At 42.6% G+C, this 20,808-nt stretch overlaps 1 protein-coding gene across 3 annotated transcripts in view; it reads left to right on the top strand.

Annotated features, from left to right (window-relative positions):
* Positions 1-20,808, top strand: part of TANC1 (tetratricopeptide repeat, ankyrin repeat and coiled-coil containing 1) — a 147,178-nt gene that overhangs the window by 92,380 nt on the left and 33,990 nt on the right. For all 3 annotated transcript variants that reach the window (XM_063116498.1, XM_063116499.1, XM_063116500.1), the window contains 6 exons: positions 5,157-5,287; positions 6,384-6,573; positions 10,002-10,259; positions 16,810-16,935; positions 17,854-18,135; positions 20,238-20,389. In XM_063116498.1, coding sequence (XP_062972568.1) covers positions 5,157-5,287; positions 6,384-6,573; positions 10,002-10,259; positions 16,810-16,935; positions 17,854-18,135; positions 20,238-20,389 — 1,139 coding nt within the window. The remainder of the gene's footprint in view (positions 1-5,156; positions 5,288-6,383; positions 6,574-10,001; positions 10,260-16,809; positions 16,936-17,853; positions 18,136-20,237; positions 20,390-20,808) is intronic.

The following is a 20,808-nucleotide window of genomic DNA, read 5'->3' as shown; positions in this document are numbered from 1 at the left end:
GAGTTCCGCGGCCAGGAAAATCTCCAAAAAAGGCCCGGACTCCCAAATCTTCTTCGGAAATGGAGCGGCGGAACCGGCTAGGAGTCACTCTACTCCTCCTGTCATACCGACCGCTTCGATACCGAGGCCTCCCTCGGTATCGAGATTCCAGCCGCTACCGATGGCTACGGTACCGACGCACCCTCCCAGTCTATCGGAGGGCGAGTTGCGGGATTCGGTTTCAGCGGCCTCTTTCCGAGAGCCTAGCAGGCCGTGAGAGGTTCAGGGACTAATCCCTCTACCGCCTTCGGAATGGGATCGATATCGCCCACTTCCAGGGTGACCACCAGTACCCTCAAGAAGAGTATTATGCGCACCCTTCGCTTACATCGAGGGTGTGTCATCTACCGCTGCCTCCACCGCCCGCCCACCAATGTCCACGGTGTCGACGCCTCGACACCGTACGCAGCCATCGGCATCGACTGCCGCGGTTACCACGATACCGACGGAGCATGTGTCATCTACTGCTGCCTCCACCGCCCGCCCACCAATGTCCACAGTGTCGACGCCTCGACACCGTACACAGCCATCGGCATCGACTGCCGCGGTTACCACGGTACCGACGGAGCATGTATACCTCCAGGTGGTTACAGTATCCTTGCCTGAAGAAAATTATTCATCGGATTCTGAGTCGGGGTTGTCGGCTACTCCATCGATGCCTTCACCATAAGATGAGGTTCATGACAACGACCCTTCTTCCCCTTCCGACGATATGGTCAGATCTTCTGACCATATGCTTAGAATGGCTCAGGCATTAGGACTGGTGATCCAGCACCACATGCTTTAAAGCAAATGGCTCAATTATTCTGGAAAACACCGGCTATGTCTCAGGCCACATCGTAAAGGCTAGAGACCCTCTATCGAGTCTAACAAGAAAATGTACAGTTTCTGGTCCAACATCCCAAACCTAATTCGATCGTAGGGAGTCGGTTCAAGGCCGCTTACAGAAGGCACATTCTGCACCTGTGGACAGAGAGGGCAGAAAGTTGGACCTTACGGGCCGGAGGATTTTTTCCTCTGCTTCTTTGGGCATCAGCCTACGAGGCTACCATGGCACGATACCAGCTCTTCCTCTGGGAGAAAATAGGATCACTAGGTGAACATCTCCCAGAGGACAAAAAAGAGCGGGCACGAGTCTTCCAAAGTGAAGCTTCAGCCATAGCCAGGCAACAAGTGTCGACAGCGCGACACCAAGTTGACTGCCATTCCAAGTCGATGATGGGACCCGTGTCCTTGAGGAGACATGCTTGGCTCCGCTCCGCTAATCTGGCTCATGACACCAAAGCCAGGATTTAGAACATGCCTTACGATGGCGAGGGCTTGTTTAATAGCAGGACAAGACCTTGGACTCTATATACAAGGCTTGCACAACAGCCAAGAAAATAAGTTTCTCTGCTCAGCCTGCTCAATACAAGCTGAGACGGTGAACAAGACCGCCTGCTCAACAACAACAGCAGCGGCCCTACTATCAAAGCCAACAGAGGCAGCAACAACAACAACAACTCCAGAGTAAGCGGCCATATCAGTCTACATTTCAACAAGACAAGCGTCAGCCTGACTTCACCAAGAAGCAGTGACTTTGACTTCTTTGTCCCACGTCCACCTCCCTTTGCGAACCGCCTAGCACCCCATTACCATCAATGGGAGTCAATGGCATCAGACTCCTGCGTGTTCACTATCATCAACTTGGGGTATGCCATCGAGCTCGATGTCCTTCCTCCTTCGGGGGTGAAAGTAACGGCGCCATCCCTTCCTCTGCTTCCGGAGGTACAGACCTCTGCTATCGAAGAGAGCCATCTCTCCCGTACCCGCAGAGGAACTCAACCAGGGTTTTTTCTCGCGCTACTTCACGGTCCCGAAGAAATATGAGGTCTTCGGCCGATCATGGACTTAAAGCAGTTAAACAAATTCATCATTCCAAGGAAGTTCCGTATGACAACGGTTACTTTTATTCTGCAGCTCCTACACTTGGACGATTGGCTTCTGGTAGCGGACACCAGTTGCACGCTCCAGAAGGACATTTCAACCACCCTCAACCTGTTGGACTTGTTGGGTTTGTGGGTCAACGAGGAGAAATCCATCTTGACCCCACATCAGAAGCTCGACTTTATAGGGGTAACTCTGTCGTCTCGAGATGGGAGAGCATACTTACCGTCGACCAGAGCGAACACCTTACAGCAGTTAGCCATCGATACCGAGAGCCGCCGAAAAGTTTCGGCATGGACAATTCAGAGGCTATTAGGCTTGATGCAGTCATCAGGTTTGCAAGACTCAGAATGAGAATATTGCAAGCCTGGGTTTTAAGAACTTTCGATCTTCGACACGATGCCCGGTGAGCTTACCTGTCGATCCTGACGCAAGTAAGGGCATCTCTGAAATAGTGGTTTTCGATGTCGACGCTCCTAGAAGGGGTTTCGTTCCAACAAAACACTCCTTCGGTAACGATCACGACGGATGCATCGTTGATCGGATGGGGAGCACACTGCGACTCCCTCACAGCTCAGGGCCGTTGGCCTCCTTCCCAGAGGGAACATCATATCTACCACTGCTAGCGGTTGAGAATGCAATAAGAACTTTTTCACAATTGATCGAGGGCCTAAACGTCCTGATCGCGATGGACAACACCACGGTGGTGGTGTACATCAACAAACAAGGTGGGACAAAGTCTCACCCTCTGAATCGATCGGCACTCAGGATTTGCATCTGGTGCATAAAGAGAAATACTCACCTGACGGCGACCCATGTAGCGGGCAATGAAAACATCTTCGCGGACGCCCTCAGCAGGTCTTTCCACGTCGACCACGAATGGGAGCTCGATACCGAAGTAAGAGACGTTCTCTTTCGGTACTGGAGCCTCCCTGCTGTCGATGTCTTCGCTACCGAAGAAAACGCAGCTTGTTCCAGGTTCTGCAGCAGAGCAGGAAGAGGAAAGCACTCGCTAGGAGATGCTTTCACCAGAACCTGGAAAGGAAATCTTCTTTACATCTTTCCTCTGTTTCCACTGTTGACGAAGGTGCTGGCCAAAATCCAGTCGGACAGGTCGGACTACATCCTTATCACACCGTGGTGGCCTCGACAGACGTGGTTCTCCACGCCCTTCGACTGTCGGACGGGAATTACATCAGACTCCCGCCGATACCGACACTGTTGTCTCGACATCAGGGCAGGGTTCGACACGCAAACCCGTCGACCGTCAAGATGACGGCATGGAGGATATCATCCACTCCTCCTCTCGTATCAAAGATTTAACTGTAGACCATATATTTTTGGCATCACTAAAGCCTTCAACAAGAAAATCTTATGCGGCAAAGTGGCAAAGATTTCAAACTTTTGCCTTGGAAAACGATCAAGCACCTGAATCTTGCCCTTTAGCGTTAATCCTCAAATACCTACTGACACTTTATCAGCAGGGACTCGAACTCACTTCCATCAGAGTTCACTTAGCAGCTATTACGTCTTTCATCGAGGCATGATTGGTTTTACACCTTTTGTGCATCCAACATCGAGGAAATTTTTAAAAGGGCTTAAAAATATGATACCGACAGTAAAGAGTATCGTTCCACCATGGAGCCTATCAGTGGTGTTACAGGCATTGACAAAGAAGCCCTTCGAGCCCATGGCCTTATCTGACCTTAGGCTTCTAACATTCAATACTGTCTTTTTAGTAGCCATCACTTCTGCTAGACGTGCAAGTGAGCTTAGAGCTCTCAAGATAGTTGCTCCTTACACTATCTTTCACAAAGATAAGGTTGTGTTACGCACAGACCCTGCCTTCTTGCCTAAGGTAGTGTCAACCTTTCATCTGTCCCAATATATCACTCTACCAGCTTTCTTTCCGAATCCTACATCACCTGTAGAGTCTGCTTTACATACACTTGATGTAAGGAGAACTCTTGCCTTTTACAAGGCTAGGACAAGGAATTTTAGAAAAACAAAGCAATTGTTTATTTGTTATGGGGAGCCTTATAAGGGACTCCCTGTTTCATGTCGGCGTCTGTCACGCTGGATTGTAGACACAATTGAACTTGCCTACTCTATCTCTAAACTAGAACTGGTGAAACCTGTGACAGCTCATTCTACCAGAGCCGTCACAACATCTGTGGTTTTCGGCAGAGGTGTTCCTTTGACAGAAGTCTGTAGAGCTGCAACGTGGTCCACTCCATCCACGTTTGTTAGGCACTACAGTTTGGACACCCGTGCTAGGCACGACTGCTCGTTGGGAGGACAGTGCTCTCGGAGATCTTCAGATGATGCACCAACCCACCTCCAAATATATGTCAGCTTGCTACTCGCCCATATGTGTGATGCATAGAGACCACGAAGAAGAAATGCAGGTTGCTTACCTGTAACTGTAGTTCTTCGAGTGGTCATCTATGCATTCACACAACCCACCCACCATCCCCACTTGGTGGTGTGAGACTTATAAATGACACAGTTATGTGTGGAATGTACTTGTATTTTATTTACACTCATGTTTATGGGGGCACAATGTCGGACTCCTGTAAACTGAGGTAAGGGCGGGAACCCCATGGACATGCGCGGTAGCGTGGGGGAGGGGTTCCCGCCAAAAAGTTCCACTCAGCTATAGAAGGTTCCGGTCTGGTCTCTGCGCAGGCGCAAAGCCCATATGTGTGAATGCATAGATGACCACTCGAAGAACTACAGTTACAGGTAAGCAACCTGCATTTATGGGGATTGAAATCTGCTCCATTGTAATCAACAAGACCAAAAGCGCATTCAAGTTAGTGGGATTATGTCCCAGGTTACCAACTTTAGTACAGTCTCTCCCAACCTGGTGCCCTCTTGCTGTGCCCTCTTGCTACACTGTCCATCATCCCCACCCGGTAGCATAATTGGCCATACTGGCTGAGGGTCATGGAAGGTGCAGTCCAACACATGTAGAGGGCCCCAGGTTGGGGAAGGCTGATTTAGTACATAATATTTTGTACTATAATAGTTGCCATTGGTACTCATTTCATACTCACTATTTGCCCCTTTGGAAGCTGTATTCTTATTGCCCAAGACAGAATTAAAATGGAAAAAAAGCTTGTTTTTGTTACCCGTATAAAATATGTCTCTGTAGCCCTGTTTCTTTTCTTCTTCTTTTGTATGCACAGAAACAAAGTCAGAGAAAGAATCAAGCTGTTCACCAGCAGCTCAGGAACTGATGACAAGGCTGGGATTTTTGCTGGGAGAAGGGATTCCGAGCTCTGCCCATATCTCTGCAGAAGAAAAACATGAAACTATGGTATGTTAGTGGAAATAAGTTATAAATAGCACTCTGGCTAAATCTGAAATACCAACAACTTCTTGACTTTCAAAATATTTAATAAGAAACTTACTAGCATACAATAACACTTAATAATGCGTATGCCTGGTACATTTGTCGAAAGCACCGATGAAAAATAAATGGAGCTGTGACTTGATGTTCTCTGTGCCTTTCCCTACAAGAAAAGTATTTAAAATTAAGCTGGGTAGAGTTATGAGAACGCATTGAACGATAATTTTAATCACATGTTTCATGCAACTGAGTCTAGTTAGAGAGTGAAATAATCATTAATAATTAATAACAATAATAATTAACAATAATACGTTAGTGCGTATATCCCCGCCCTTACAGGCACCAGAGGTAACTACAATTTCTTCTTCGTGATCTCCTTGTATTACACATACGGGCTCTGTGAAATCAGATTTGAATAATGATGCAGGTTTCTTCCTTTTTCCTGTATAATACAACAGGCATGGCTCACTTGTTCATGCCATCTGTTTTTTGCACATGAATATATTTAACTGAATGACTTTTGTTCACAGGTACTTAATAATCTGTCTAAACTCTTGTGGGATGCTGGGAGGTGACAAGTGTAAGGCTGTAAGGCAAGAGGGACCTATCAGTATGTCTTATTCTACAATAATTGTAATCATTTGTGACAAACATTTTTAAACCAGATTTTGTTCATATTTTGTTTCCTTTTTGAATAGCCAATGAAGCATAGTCTGCATTCGACCATTATTCCAAATAAATCCTGAATTTCATGTTGCTGTCTCTCAATGTGGGTTTATATGATTTGTTTTTCACTAACCAATGTTTCAGAAACAATACACTGAACTTTACAGAACTTAGTTACAGTACAAAAGGGTCCTAAGCTTGCATAGTCCCATAAGTAGTCATTGATTCCCTACCACCTTAGAGGGATTCAAGAACTCCTTTTTTAAAAAGTGTTTGGAAAGTTGTATGGGTCTACTTTAGGTTTGTTTGGTTTTCTTCTTGAGTATTACCTGTGTCCTCATCATGGATGTATATGCTGTGCTCCGTGTATTGATTCTTTGTTTCATTCGTTTTGCAGTGCACAGTAGCTAGTCAAAGAGTCAGCCCCTGTTCTACGCTAACGAGCAGCACTACGTCGCCTAGCACTGATAGCCCTTGCTCAACTCTGAATAGCTGTGCTGGCAAAACAGCAGCCAACAAAAGTAGTCCCTGTGGGACCATTAGCAGCCCAAGCTCCACATTAGAAAGTAAGGACAGTGGAATTATAGGTAAGCAGTTTAATTCCTAGTAAAGCACTGACTTTTAGCTATCTCTTTTGCTGTTTACTTTTCTGTATCAGCAGGTGGGCCGCTATGAGACTGTAAAGGGTATGTAGAACTACAGCTAAAGCTCTCTTGTCTTGCTTCCTGTTAGTACTTGGCTCCACTTCCAAAATCTCCATGCTCCAAAAAATTTTAAAGTGCTCTTTCACTTGAAATAATTATGCCATCCTCAGTGGTTCTCTTCTTTTTCTTGTAGGCATTTAGTCATGCCTAAACTTTCTTTTGATGTAGCCCTTATTGGGCTTGGGTGGGGGTGGAACCCTGAATTTCTTCACTACAGGGTCTATACTATGATGATCAGATCCCATGAATGGGATGGGAAAGAATGTAGTTATGCTGCCAAAGGGAGTAACTATGCTGGCGTAATACAGTATTTAAGAGCATGAGCAATGAATCTCAAAGCCCCCAGTTCAAATGTGATATGGGAACGCTACCTATCAGCCACGTAGGGTTGTTCTAAAGGTTACTGAAATAATGTATGTAGATCATATTGAGAACTTAGCTAAAGCACTAAAGGTTTTTCCCCCTTTTCTTACTCTGCCTCTTCTACATTTTCCTCTTTCCAAACAAACTAGAAAGAGCTCTTACCCCTGGAAATCCTTCCATTCTTTTTATCATTGCAACCAAGTTCATTAAATGGTGTGACCGCGTGGCAAGAGTGGACAAACTTGCAGTGTGTGTGTGTGTGTGTGTGGTAGAGCACATGCTTCTTATAAGGAAGGTCCCAAATTCAATCCCCCAGCGTCACCAGATAGGGCTAGGAAAGAATCCTGTCTGAAACCCTGCAGAGCTGCTGCCAGTCAGTGTTGACAATACCTGACTAGATGGATCAATGGTCTGACTCAGTATATGGAAGCATCATATATGCATATAAATATGTTTGTATCTGTGGGTCTTTAAACTAATAGTGGCTGACTCTTCTAGTACTGCAGTGTTCAAAGAAAGAGGGTTCATCCATAGTGCTGCCTGTGTTAGTTGGATATTATCCTGCTAAGACTTGTCTCAGTGGAAATTTAGTTGTCTTCTGTAGCAGGCTTAATGCTGCTATATGTCTGATGTGAAATGTGGGGAAACATGGCAGTTTAGAACCTAGGTTTTCTCATGGAATTGTTCCCCTTCCAGACTCTCTTTATCTACTAGCTTTTACGGAGCAGAATGGAGACGTGGAAAGTGGTGGTTGGCAGAGCATTGCATGGTCCTACTTTTGAATGACTCTGGTGTTGTTCCTTCTGTACTGGGAAGGGCAGTAGTTATGGGTCACAGAGGTATGCTAGTGAAGGCAGACCGTGGAGATACTGTTGAAGCGCTGCTTTTGTGCTAAGAGAGGCCGAAAAGTTTCATAGTGTTGATGAATGTGAAGGAGAGATCTTTGTATTGCTGAGTGGTTTCAATGATTAATTCAAAACTGGGAGTAAAAGGCAGCGCAGGAGAAATCAAGCTGAGAGGGTTAGGCAAAAGAGCTTTAGAGCATACAAAATAAAACCACCGGAAAGATATTTAGATGATATGGATCTTGAAAGTGTGTGTGTGTGTGCGCTCGCTCGCTCGCTCGCTCATATACACACACACACACACACACACTCACACACACCTTCTGTTCGCAAGAATGTGGTGAAATGTATAGGATATTCTGTTGTGCAACATGGTTGATTTAAAATAAAACACTCCCTCCCACACATTTCCCTGCAAACCCTGAAAGACAGTAATGATTTTGAGAGCTAGCCTGCACAGCATGCTTTGCAAACCTGTCTATATGAGAACAGGGAAGAGAAAATGGAATGGAAATGAGCTTACGTACTATCAAGCATCTTCAGTCCCATGAGTTCCTTGTAAGCTTAATCATTCTGCATTCATTTGGGAGAGTGGGAGGATTTTTGTCCCCCCCCACACACACACACACAATTTTTCAAAGCAATCCTTGTGTTTTTGGTGAACCCCATAGCTATACATGCAAATTTATTAATAGTTTTAAATGCTCATTCAGTACAGATTTTAGCAAGTATATCTTTTGTAACCCTTTTTCGGCAGACTTTATCCAGCCATGAAAATAGCTTGTTCTTCCATACTACTTAAGTAGGCTTTGATTGTATTTCCATTCCTGCTATGTTATTCTGGGCCAGTAGGCCCTTTGACTGGAGAATTGCCCTTCTCCTCCCTCTCCCACACTTTCTGCTGGCTCAGGCTTCTTTCCTTCTTTTTTAGTGTTTTATTGCCTTAGTTGAAATTGTCTCTGCCTCCACTGACATAATAGAGGTGAGGGCAGATTTTCATCTTTTGCAGTGAGCTAAGTAAGAGAAAAGTCTGGGCTAGAGGCCAAAATGAGAGGGGAAATCTGGCGATATGCCTTCTTTTCAGTATTAGAAACTTGAGTGGAAATCTTTCCTGACCCACCTCTTCCCCTCAATTATTAAATCAGAAGGGACATTTAGTTCATAATATATCAAAAGGCCAAGTTTTTTCTTTAATCAAAAACTTCAATAATTCTGTCATACAGAAGCACAACGTAAGGCTTTCATCAAATCCTTACAACTCTTTACAGTATTTGAGTTGTTAGTATTCTTGAAATAGGAGGTCATGCTTTTCATGCCATATATCCTTAAATCTTGAGGCATACATAGTTGCAACTATAAGCATGCACAGTGGCTGCCCTATGTTTTCCCACTGAAACCAAACCAAGGTTTCTGATTTACTGCGTCTTGAAAGAACTTGTCAGCTTGTCAAGTTGATCTTGTATTTCAAATGTAGCCAAAACACCTAGTTATCAGCAGAGTCTCGGGGTATTTGCAGGGGTATGAAAAATCTTAAGGAAAAACATCCTTTGGAGAGAAATCCCCACCACCACCACAAAGAAAACCCCAGCACAATAACTCATTGGCCTGTAATATCTACAGCAAAAGAGAAGGAAAACCTAACAACTGGATAGGGAGGGCTAATGCAGTGAAGTGGCTGAGAAATAAAAAGGAAAATGGGTGGGAGAAGAGACGGAATGGTGGCTGGACAAGAAGAAGGGAGGAAGGGACAGATAGAGATAAATATTGTAGACAAAACTATATTGTTGTCTAGTTAGATAATTTCTTGGTTCACACTGAGAAGCTGTTTTAAAATGTCCCAGGGAGTTCCTCATAGACATCAATGAAGAAGTAAAATATTTTAATATAGTTGGGACTAAGAACAACTGTATCTGCCGCATCTCTAAGATAAAACAACAACAACACCAAATTGAGAAACAGAGTGGCTGGAACATCCTAAACAGGTGCACGTCACACTGCAACATTTTGTTGCATTGCTCCACTTGTCAAAGAATGCTACAGAACTTTATACATTACACTATCCTTTCATTCAGAAATCACTGTTTTCTGCTTTTGTTTTTTTAGCAACAGTTACAAGTTCATCGGAAAACGATGACCGTAGTGGATCCAGTTTGGAATGGAGTAAAGACGGGAGTCTCAGAACCGGTGTACATCAAGGAATTATTCATGAACGAAGGACAGATAATTGTTCACCAGTTGCAGAAGAGGAGACTGTTGGGTCTTCAGAAAGTTTGCCCAAAGTAGAAGCTTCTGGAGATGGCCCTGTTACATATACTCAAAGCTCTGGTTCATTAGTAATGCCTCGACCTAATTCTGTTGCAGGTAAGGAAAAATCAAAGGGAGTGAATGTTGTATGTGTTTCAGACCTTTCTTTGTTTTTTTAAGATGCCTTTTAATAATGTATTAGTTTTATATGTTTTAATCAGTTTTATGTATTTTATAGTGTTTTGTATTTGGTGTTGTTCCCTGCCTCGATCCAGAGGGAGAGGCGGGTAAGAAATAAATTATTATTATCATCATCATCATCATCATCACCATCATCATCATCATCATTATTATTATTTGTTCCTTTTAGGGCTGTGCTCCCAATAGCATGGAGCAGTTTCCATCAAATTATATCTGATTTCCATAAAATTGAAAGGCAGGTGGGAGAACCAGCACTAGTGAAGGGTAGTGTACAGACATTTAACACACACAAAAATTAAAAACAATGTACAAAAGTCTACAGAGTTGTGGGATCTTGCTGTGTTGAGCTGAAGTAGTCTTCCTTGGGCTCATTACAATAAAAAAAGAATTAATGAGTGAAATGTGTTCTTCTGTTAGAGTGATGTATAGCGGGAAGCACTCTGCCACTAAAGTAAGTTAGAAAAACAAACAGTAAAACTTTTAAAAGGTATATACAACGATGCAGGTTGTGCCACTAGTATTGTCACAAGCACAATCTAGTGAAGGGCCCATGACATTATACAGCCATATTTCATACAACTGCCTTAGTGATTGCCATGGAAGTGAGTAATAGTTTTTTCCTAGCAACAAAATGTTGCAGATTGTGTGCTGAGAAAAACGTGAGATCCCTATAACTAAATGCTTCTTTAAGAAAAGACATGTTATTGTGTGAGGAGGAAAAAGTGAACCTGTGTTAATTACACTTGATTTATTGGTTATCAGTTGTGTGGAATATACTGGTTTTCGCAGTGAAGGCTGCCTCTGTGTGGTTCTACAATTGGGTCCCTGCACATCGCATCTGTGGAGCATCCTAGAATTCTAGTCGGGGAGCTGGTGCTCTTGGCCTTCCCTATGCGTAGTGAGATTGTCCTGTCCAAAAATGCTTTGCAGGATGGGGCAAGCATCTTCCTGCTCAGTTTTCTTCTTCTGGGAGACTTGTTTCTTTCAGCTCTATTGTTTTCCTTGTGCAGAATAGTTAAGGAGTTTTCTGTCAGCTTTTACTTTTGTATTGGAAGTTTCTTCTAGAGGTTAGTGGGTAGATATTACCTAGCCATGTGTGTAAGGTGCAGTGGGTTTCTCTTTAAAAGTATAGTGTGCCGATAAATTCCGTTAAGTTGGATGGACATGATAGCTGGCTTACTTGTTTGGGAGAAGAGCTTTTCTACATTGCTAGAAATCCACACAGCAAGCCTGTAAGACTTGCTTTCCGAATGAGCTTGGGCTGCTATCTTCTCTGACATGACTTTAGCAGGTGATCCATGTCCAGGCTTCACCCAAGGCCTCTAAATTCGGCCTCTACTCAGACATTACTTGTACTATCTTCTGGCTCTTCTGCTGGGGCAGCTTCAGAGGGTTTGGATCTAGCCTTGAAATCTAAATTGTTACATTACCTAAGGAATGGGCTTTTTGTGATCCAGACCAAGGCTGATCCAATTCATTCTTTCCAATAAGCTAGAGAAAAGGGAAAAAAAAGAAATAAGAGCTTTCAAGATTTATTATCAGGCTGATTGTAGTTCTGACCTTGAGCTCCAGTTTGAAATCTGTTCAGTTCTTTTGCCACTGGTCTTTATTAAAGCTCATATTTTTATTTTCTCTGTTATAAAAAAGTACCTTCTTTTCTCGGTGTGCTTTGGATGTCTTTCTCATCATTCCAAAACCCACATAGTTGGCCTAATAAAGGCGTTATTACACCATATGGATTTTGGATTTTTTCTCATGGCCCACATGGCTGCCTTTGTTTTTTGCATGACTTGGAGAACACCTTTTTCAAAATTGTATCTGTTTGTTTGTTTGTTTTAAATCTAAGCCCCGGATACTAGAAAGAAGCATGCAAAAGACCCCTAAGGTTGGTTTTTGAAATTCTAGGGAATAGTTCAGTCACTGAGCTAGCTAGTTCAAGGACATGTTCATGAAATGTAAGGAGCTGTGAAATCCATGAGGATGCCTGAATGAGCTTAGGGAAGCTCCCCAACTGCTTAAGGTTTAACTCAGACTAGAGTCCCTTTGTTAGCTTCTCTACAGCCCATGGTATTTGTAAGAGCTGTTTTTCTGCAACTGCTAACTTCACTGCATAAATTATTGGGACCCAGCTTGCTGAACCCTTCCAGTTATGTCAAGTAAGTTATGCTTTTTTAGTGTTTGTTTAATAGAATGAAGTGATATTAATCCTGATTCACTTACTAGAGCTGAACATGCACGCGTGTGTGCGTGCATATTTGGTGCATGTGTAAATGCACACTTTCTTTATTTGAATTATACCTTCTGAAATGCTTTTGTTTAGTTCAGAAGTTGATTCTATTTAGAATCCGAAGCATCAATCTAAATTCCAGTTAGCAGTGCAAGTTTCTTTCCTTACACTCCAGCACTGTTGTCACTTCTCTTTACTGCACGGATGCAGAACCTTTTCAGCTCTGAGGGCTGCATGAAATGCTGGCTTGGGGGTTGGGAGCTGCATGTGTGCGTACAGAGACGTCTCATTGAGCCTAATACAAATTGCTCTTTCATTGCTGCTAGCACTGCTGGAGGAAGAGAGATCTGAATGCAGATCTCTGGCAGAAGGAGTAGAGAGTACAGGTGGGGTGTGGGGGGATTCAGCAGCAGTAGAAGGGTTTAGGCTCCCTTCATGTGGGGGGGGTGCAGGTGGTTTACCCGTTTTATTGTTTTAATATCCTAAACAGGAGAGCTCGGTTTAAAAGCTGTTTTCTAACCTTCACCTATAGAGCAGTGAAAGTCATTAATTAGTTGAATTAGATAGGGAGAAATTTCTTAATGTATGTGCCATCCCGAATTGCTTAAAATATTTGAATTCCTCATTTCATTGATTTTAAACCAGTGTTTAGATATTTTGTTCTGAATGCTTTTCCGTAGACTAAGGCAAGGGTGGGAAGTATGCAACCTGTCAACTTTATGCATCTCTGCCACTCCCCAGTGTAGTCCCCACTGCCCCCCACTGCCACATTGTTGGAATTTGTGGCAGCAGCAAAACCATCTGCTGTTTGCAAACTGCAAACTCCGCCGCCACTACCATCTAATTCAGCAGTGCAGCAGTGGCAGGCGTGTGGTCCATGGCAGGGGATGTCTATGCAGGCAAAAAGAGCCTTCAGACCTTCTGACTTCGGCCACCTCTGGTTTAATGAACCAGTAAGACATTAATTTCTGTATACCTTAGTCCACTGAAGTTGTATATTAAAGGGATGGGCATTGCCACTAGTTAATCACTGGTTGGTTTCTATGATCCTCCCTTCTCTTGGCCCTGGGATGACCCATGCAAATGCAGACTTGGATCCAGCAGCTTTTCTCTACGTGAACACGGTTTGCTATTGTCACGCTCAGAAAGGAATGTGCCTTGTCCCCCATAAGTGCTGCTGCTGAGCAATCGTGGCATGGAGAAGAGTTGTTAGATCTTACCCTAGCCTTATATGACTGTTCCAAGGTTTGGAAGAAGAAAGAAGTCACTGGCTTCAAGTTCCTGCCCTAGTCTGTCATAGTGCTGCTTCTTCCAGCTGTACTGTTTTCTGACTTCCTGCGATTTCTGAAATTATTCATGCAGGCAATGCCTTTGCTATGATCTTTGGGTGCATATGGATGTTGCAGAGGCAGTGGCATTATGAACCCTTCCATCTCACTGAGTCTCATGGCGGCGGTGCTCAGCTGCAAGCAGCAGTGCTAAGATTTGGCTGCTCTTTCGCCTATCCAGACAAGGCTATGCTCTTGATCAACTTTGGGATGTATACATGTTCATCCTGCCTTCCCCAATACAAGTTTGCCCAGGTCAGACTTTGAGAGCTGCTCTTGATAGATGACAAGATAGCCGTTGGGGGATGATGATTGCTGCTGAAAGTTTCCAAATGCTGGGAGGATAAAAAAGCACAGTTACTTAGGTATATGGCGGGGAATAGGAGCATCACTAGATGATTTAACCAGCAAGTTGGCCCCGAGGACTACTGCTTGAAGATCAGAGAGCTGATCAAAATTGTTGTTTTTTTTTCAAAGGGGAACAACCCTAATAAAAAGAATAATTGAAGAAAAAACTTCTTCAGATTAAGAAGAGCACTTAGTTCATGTAACTGTTTACTAATGGCTTAATGCTGGAATTAGTTCTTGCCATAAAGAAACAGACTTTGTGCTGGTCTGGTCTTCTAAGAGGTTCGGTATCTTTATTCATACAATTGTGGAATGTCCCTTAAATTCGTTAACTCTTGTCGTTTTATATCAAAATACTTAGAAAAATAGATGTACTAGTTTATCATTTTCTTGAGGGAAAGAATTGGATTCCCCATTTAAATTTTATCAGAGAGCATGTTGATGTCTATTTCACTGGATACCTGCTGAGAAATACAAGGTAGTAATCAAGTGGATTCCTGCCAAATAGGACAGGCCTAAATGGGGGGGGGGCAGTCCTCCATTTCAGTGCATTTGATCCCCAGAAAACCTTCAAGTTAAATGATATGTAATGTGGACAGTTCTGCTCCTCTTTGAAAGCATTGTACAAGCATTGAAATTATGATAATCACTGAGTGCTCGCTTTCGCTCTCTCCCTCCCTCCTACCTGTTGTATATTAATAAAGTCACTTGCAATTTATGTCCATTCATTTTACTAGGATATGTTTGAGAGATTGTCCTGGAAAGCTCTAATAATTAGCCACAGATTTCTTTCAAGTTTCCATTGCATTTGCTTACAGCGCTGAAAAGGCAAGCTACTTTTTTAGTTTAAAATGCAGCTGGCCTCTAAAAACATCAGTAAAACCTCTGGCTATGATACAGTTCTCTCTACACACAAGCTTTGGATCATGTCCACTTTTTTAAAAAACTTCAGTAGTTTCTCTTATTAATGAATACTGAGGATGACCAATTTATTTTCCAGTACATTTCACAGCCTCTTAAAAGCTTTTATAGTTGGACATGTATATATCTTTGCAAAAAACAGATGCTGAGAATCTTACCATTAATGGGTGACTGTTGATGTTCTGGATGCTGTGAAATATTGCACAAAGTGTCTGCCTGTCTCCTTGCAAGATTTTGGACTGTCTGCTTGCAAGGTTTGGAATGCCAGTAACTCTGAATGAAATCATTGGGGCAGAAGATTCATGTTAGCTACCTTGCTGTGTTCCGACATGGAAATATTGAAGCTTTAATAAATAATTTGACTGCCAAACTGGCTATGAAAATTCAGTGTGCATCTTTTCTTCTCTTATCTACCACCTAACAGTAAATCAGCAGTTTTAAAGCTTTCCTAATGTCATTTTATTAATACACACACACCACACACACACACCCACACCACAAAGGAACACATTTAATTGAAAGAATGGGACCTTGAGTCAAGCAGAGGTAGGGTATTTAAAAAAACATCTCCTACTCCTTAGAAGTAGAAAAATATACATGCTTTAGGGTTATTCCATGCACAGAATTATTTCCCAGTGTAGAATGATTTTGTTCATGTGATGATTTCTGAGGAACACTGGACAGTGTCTTGAATACTTGATATTTTGAACATTTTAACAATGGGGTGGTGGAATCGCATGAAGCATAATCAAATCATTAGAATTTTACGGCCCAGGGATGCAGTGATTGACACCATAAAAGAAAATAGTAATTTAGCTGTTAACTAACTTTATTCCTATGGAAGCTCAAGGCCATGGATTTCAAAATGACAGAGCTGTCAAAGGAGATAGTGAGATGCTGTGTATGAAGAACTTCAGACCAGGGGTTGTTGTTTTGCAAGGGGAGTTGTTTATTATTATGCATTGTGTATTTATTACACACTTCCTCCAAGGAACACAGCAGAAATGTTTAACTTCACAACAACTTTATGAAGGGCCAGGAGCCAGAGTAGTCTACCTCTCCCATTGGCATATCAGGGATAGCTAAATAGTAGCTGTATTGGTGTTGCTTAGCATGCAGAAGGTACTAGCTTTGATCTTAGGCACTTGTAGTAGGGCTGGAAAAAAATCGGCCTGACATCCTGGAGAGCTGCTGCCAGTTAGTGTTGGCAATACTGGGCTAGGTGGACCAATTGTCTGATTCAGTATAAGGCAGCCTATACTCTATTCCTATGTCTTCATGGTTATGGTGTAGCTTGATATTATCACCTTTTGTAGCTCTGATCCTTCCACTTCTTTTTGCTTCTTGTACCTTATCTAAAGAAAAGAATGAGTGATAGACAGGATATTTATTTATTTATTTATTTATTTATTTATTTATTACATTTCTATACTGCCCAATAGCCGAAGCTCTCCAGGCGGTTCACAAAAATTGGAGGATTGGAGTAGTACTGTATGTCTCTTGGTTTCTAACCCCTGCACTGTTCCTTCTTAAAAGGACGAAAGGTGGTGGGACTTTTCTTTTCATTAATGTATTGAGCAGATCGTTCCATGATTTATAGCTTACTGCACATCACGCTGATTGGATAACATTGTTATTGCAGCAACAAGTTCCACCAAGCTAGAAGACCTGAGCTATTTGGATGGACAGAGGAATACTCCATTACGGACCTCAATTCGCTTACCTTGGCACAATACTGCTGGAGGGAGAGTTCAGCAAGAAATAAAAGGTTAGAAAAAGTTCAATAAAATTAATAATGCATTCTCCTTTCTTAGAGTGCTATTTTTACCTAGTAGGAGGTACAAATGCTAGGCAGTGGTGTTTGCTTAGGAGAAAGATCCAAAGTCCCTTTTCTCCTGTCTTGCATGTAATCCTGGAGCTGTGTTAGCCCATTCATCCCATTTGACTCTTACCTGCCACTTGGGTGTTTATCCAGTGCAATCTGCAGGAAAGAGATGAAAATGTCTATAGAAGGTAAATGAGGCTGGCTTGTGAGTATCAGATTCCTCAGAGCAAGCGTTTCTAGACTCAAAGGTGAGGCTGTTGCCTCAAAATCAAAATTGCCATCTGGCAGAGTTTTTCTTGCATTGTTTCCCACCTGCACCTGGGTTATCTCTTGCTGCCATGATTTTGTCCCTTAATGTCAAAATTTCCCAGAAGATGCCAATCTTGGTACTTTTGTATTACTCGGATTGTATTGAGTAGTGAGTTCCGCACATGTATACATTTTGAGCAGGAAGAGGAGAAATGGCCTTGATGTTGTATTAAAAACAGATATATTGCACATATTGTATAGTTTAAGGTAGAGTGCACTATGGTTTTGTCCTATTTTGTTGGTCAATGTTTTCTGAGAACCACTTCTTCCCAGGACTTCCTTTTTCTTAAGAATCTGACAATGTCTCATAGTGAACCTGCCCAGAACTTGACCGAAATGATCGTATTATCTGTCTGTCTGTCTATCTATCTATCTATGCTTTGCATTGTATTGCATTGCATTGTAGAAATCTTGAGTGGAAAGTATTAAAAGTTTAGAAGGTGACTTTATGAAATTATGTGTGCATCCCCTAAGGCTTGAATGTTTCTGGCTTAAATTGATTTTTCATTGCTTAAAATATTGTCTTCTAACAAGTTCTTTCTCTTCTCTCAGCACGTTTTGTCCCCTATAAGCCTCAAGATATTTTGCTAAAGCCACTATTGTTTGAAGTGCCAAGCATAACAACAGACTCTGTGTTTGTCGGAAGAGACTGGCTGTTTCAAGCAATCGAGGAAAAGTTGAAGAATACAGAGCAGGCAGAAACCAGGGGAGCTGTTGTGGTTGGAAATGTGGGGTTTGGGAAGACTGCTATTATTTCCAAGCTTGTGGCACTAAGCTGCCATGGAAGTCGCATGAGGCAAATTGCTTCCACCAGCTCTAATTCTTCTCCCAAAAGTATGTTTGAAAGCTGCTTTTTTCTTTTTTAAGGACTATTTTTTCAAGTTCAGAAAAGTAAACTACTGTATTTGAATTTTAGAAAATATGTGCTATGCAAAGGCTGGGTTCACACGCTAACCCACCGTGAGTTGTGTTGTGTGAACACTGTGTTTTTTCCGCAGGGTGGGTTAACGTGTTGTCTGAACACAGTGCGTTTTCTGCAGGGTGGCTTGTTAACCATACAATGTGGGTTTTTTCCCCCTCAAACAAGCCGCCTTGAGAACTGATGGCTTGTTGTTGGATTGTTCACTGTGGTTAACAAGTCACACTGCATGGTTAACAAGCAACCCTGTGGAAAAAATGCTGCATTCAGATAACACAATAACCCACCCTGTGGAAAAAGCACTGTGTTCACACAGCACAATCCACGGTTCAACAACAGCCCATACTGTTGTGTGAACCCATTCAAGATTTTAAACTGATCTTTATAGAAGCAAAAAACCCATTAGCTGTTCATAATGTTGATAATACCTCCACACACCCTCCCACCCCAGGCTGCTTTCTTTGGTTGTCTTTGGGGAGGAAAGCCCTATTTCCTCATACAGCTCATCATTGTTTTGAGGCTGGAATTCAGACCAAAGTGAGATTCATCCAGTTCTGCCTAGCAGCACAATTCCTTAGAAGGAGGCTATTTTGCATGGTTAAATGGGTGGGTGTAAGAGACAGGACCTTCTTGGTGGTGGTGCCAACATTATGGAATGGGCTTCCTTCTGGAGATCATACAGGATTCTGTTAACTTTTCAGCAGACCAGTGAGTGATTTTAAACCTGCTGCTTTAAGTTTTCTTTAATTCACGTTCTTTTGTATTTTATGCTTTATTATTCATTAGTCAGGCTCCTGTGATAACCTGTTCACAGGAGGCGAGAAGGTTTCTGTTGTTTGTTAGATTGGCAGTAGGAATGAGGATGTTCATTCTCTGTGATGTACTTTCTGCCATTTGACAGAATAAGGGTACCAACAGAGATCCTGCCTAAAAGCTGTAGGTCAATCAGCCAAAGCTCTCTTGAAAGCAAACTCTGAAGAAAATTAAGACTAGCCCAAAAAGGGGGAGAGTCAATGGAAGGACTATTGTGATGGTGATACAGTCTGCCATTCTCTTGGGCCGTGTTTTGGCAGAGAGCAACTGAGAGCAACTTCTCTATCAGTCAGCAAGGAAGGAGAAAGAGGCCCTGGGTAGAACCCACATCCTATTCTGTGTATGTTCGCCTCATTTCTCCTTCTGCCCACTTTGAGCAAATATAAGTTGCCCCACACGCCACAGCCCCAAACTTTGGGAGAGACATTTTGGGTGGCTGGGGGTATGCCAGGCATAGGAGGGGGTATAAAAGTCAGCTTCCACTGGCTTTTCTCTGGATCCAACTCTATGGCTTGTTTCCCTGGGGCTTTTGCCAACTCCTCTTTATAGATGAGGCCCACTGAATCTCACAACTGGTCTGTATGCCCAGTGATCAAACATCTAACTTTTCTGGAGTGAGACTGTGTGTGGCAAAATTTGGTAATGTTTAAAAGTTTTATATGAGAATACAAGTGATTTTATTTATAGAGAAATCAGCATATTTTGAAATTGTGATGTTGCAGTTAGAGATGTGGAGGAAGATGTGTGTGTGTGTGTGTGAGGCTTTTACCCCCAACCAAACCATATGGAGATGCTTGTTTGTTCACTTCTTCAATACAGATGTATATATCATATCAGATACTGGTATTTTGTTACCATAGGTCTCTAAAGTGAAATATAACCATGGGGTGCATTTGAGCAGAGTGTCTATTATTACAAAAGAATTCAAATGTATGTGTTTTTTCCTTCTGTTTTTCATTTGGGTATTTGCTGGTAGGTCATCACTGAATTAGCATAGTATATTTTCAAAGTAGAATGATGAACATGTGCAGCTACATAAATGAAGTCATAACTGGTAACACATGAGGACAGGCTGGGGAGTTCAAACACTGTTTAGCTTTCTGTAGAAGACTAAACATCTCCAACATTACAGATATATAATTTATGCCACAAAATGAGTATCACTAGTTATAACTCCGGTGTCTGCCTGTCTCTCTTCCCACAGCCAATGACCCCTGTCAGGAGATTCCTCTCAGCCAGTTACCCCCTTCTGTTGTTACCTCAGCTGGTATCAATACAATCAAAACTTTGAACTGCCCCCCTGCTCAGGAACATCAGAACCAAATGGGCGAATCAGTTAGACGTCTTGCTTCAAAGGTAACACCCTAATATTGAGTGGCTCCTTCTGTTATGCACAGGATTGTGGATGTGCTACCTGTCATAGGGTTCATCTTAGAAGGATTCAGGATACTTAGAAACACTGGTCAGGCCATGTGTCTTTGTATTCCTTTTTCAGCTTTAATAAAACCTGCAATTAACTTACATGATCTCCTGTAAGATCGCCCTGAGGAGACCCTGCCTAGCCTTGATAACTAGGTATGGATGGTTCCCATTTCCCTTCTTTCTCTTTGCCATGTTTTCTTCCCTTTTGCTTCTGGTGCTATGAGGCAAAGCCACAGTTTTGCTTGAATTCTGGGAGTATTCTTTTTCTATCTGACTTTGGCAGATGGTGATCCCTAATTCCAAAGGAAAGTACTGCCCCCACCTAATACTTTATTCATTGTAGCTTCCTGCAG

The sequence above is a fragment of the Elgaria multicarinata genome, chromosome 2 (genome assembly GCF_023053635.1).
Source record: "Elgaria multicarinata webbii isolate HBS135686 ecotype San Diego chromosome 2, rElgMul1.1.pri, whole genome shotgun sequence".
Taxonomy (NCBI): domain Eukaryota; kingdom Metazoa; phylum Chordata; class Lepidosauria; order Squamata; family Anguidae; genus Elgaria; species Elgaria multicarinata.
This window is presented reverse-complemented; position numbering and strand designations above follow the sequence as displayed.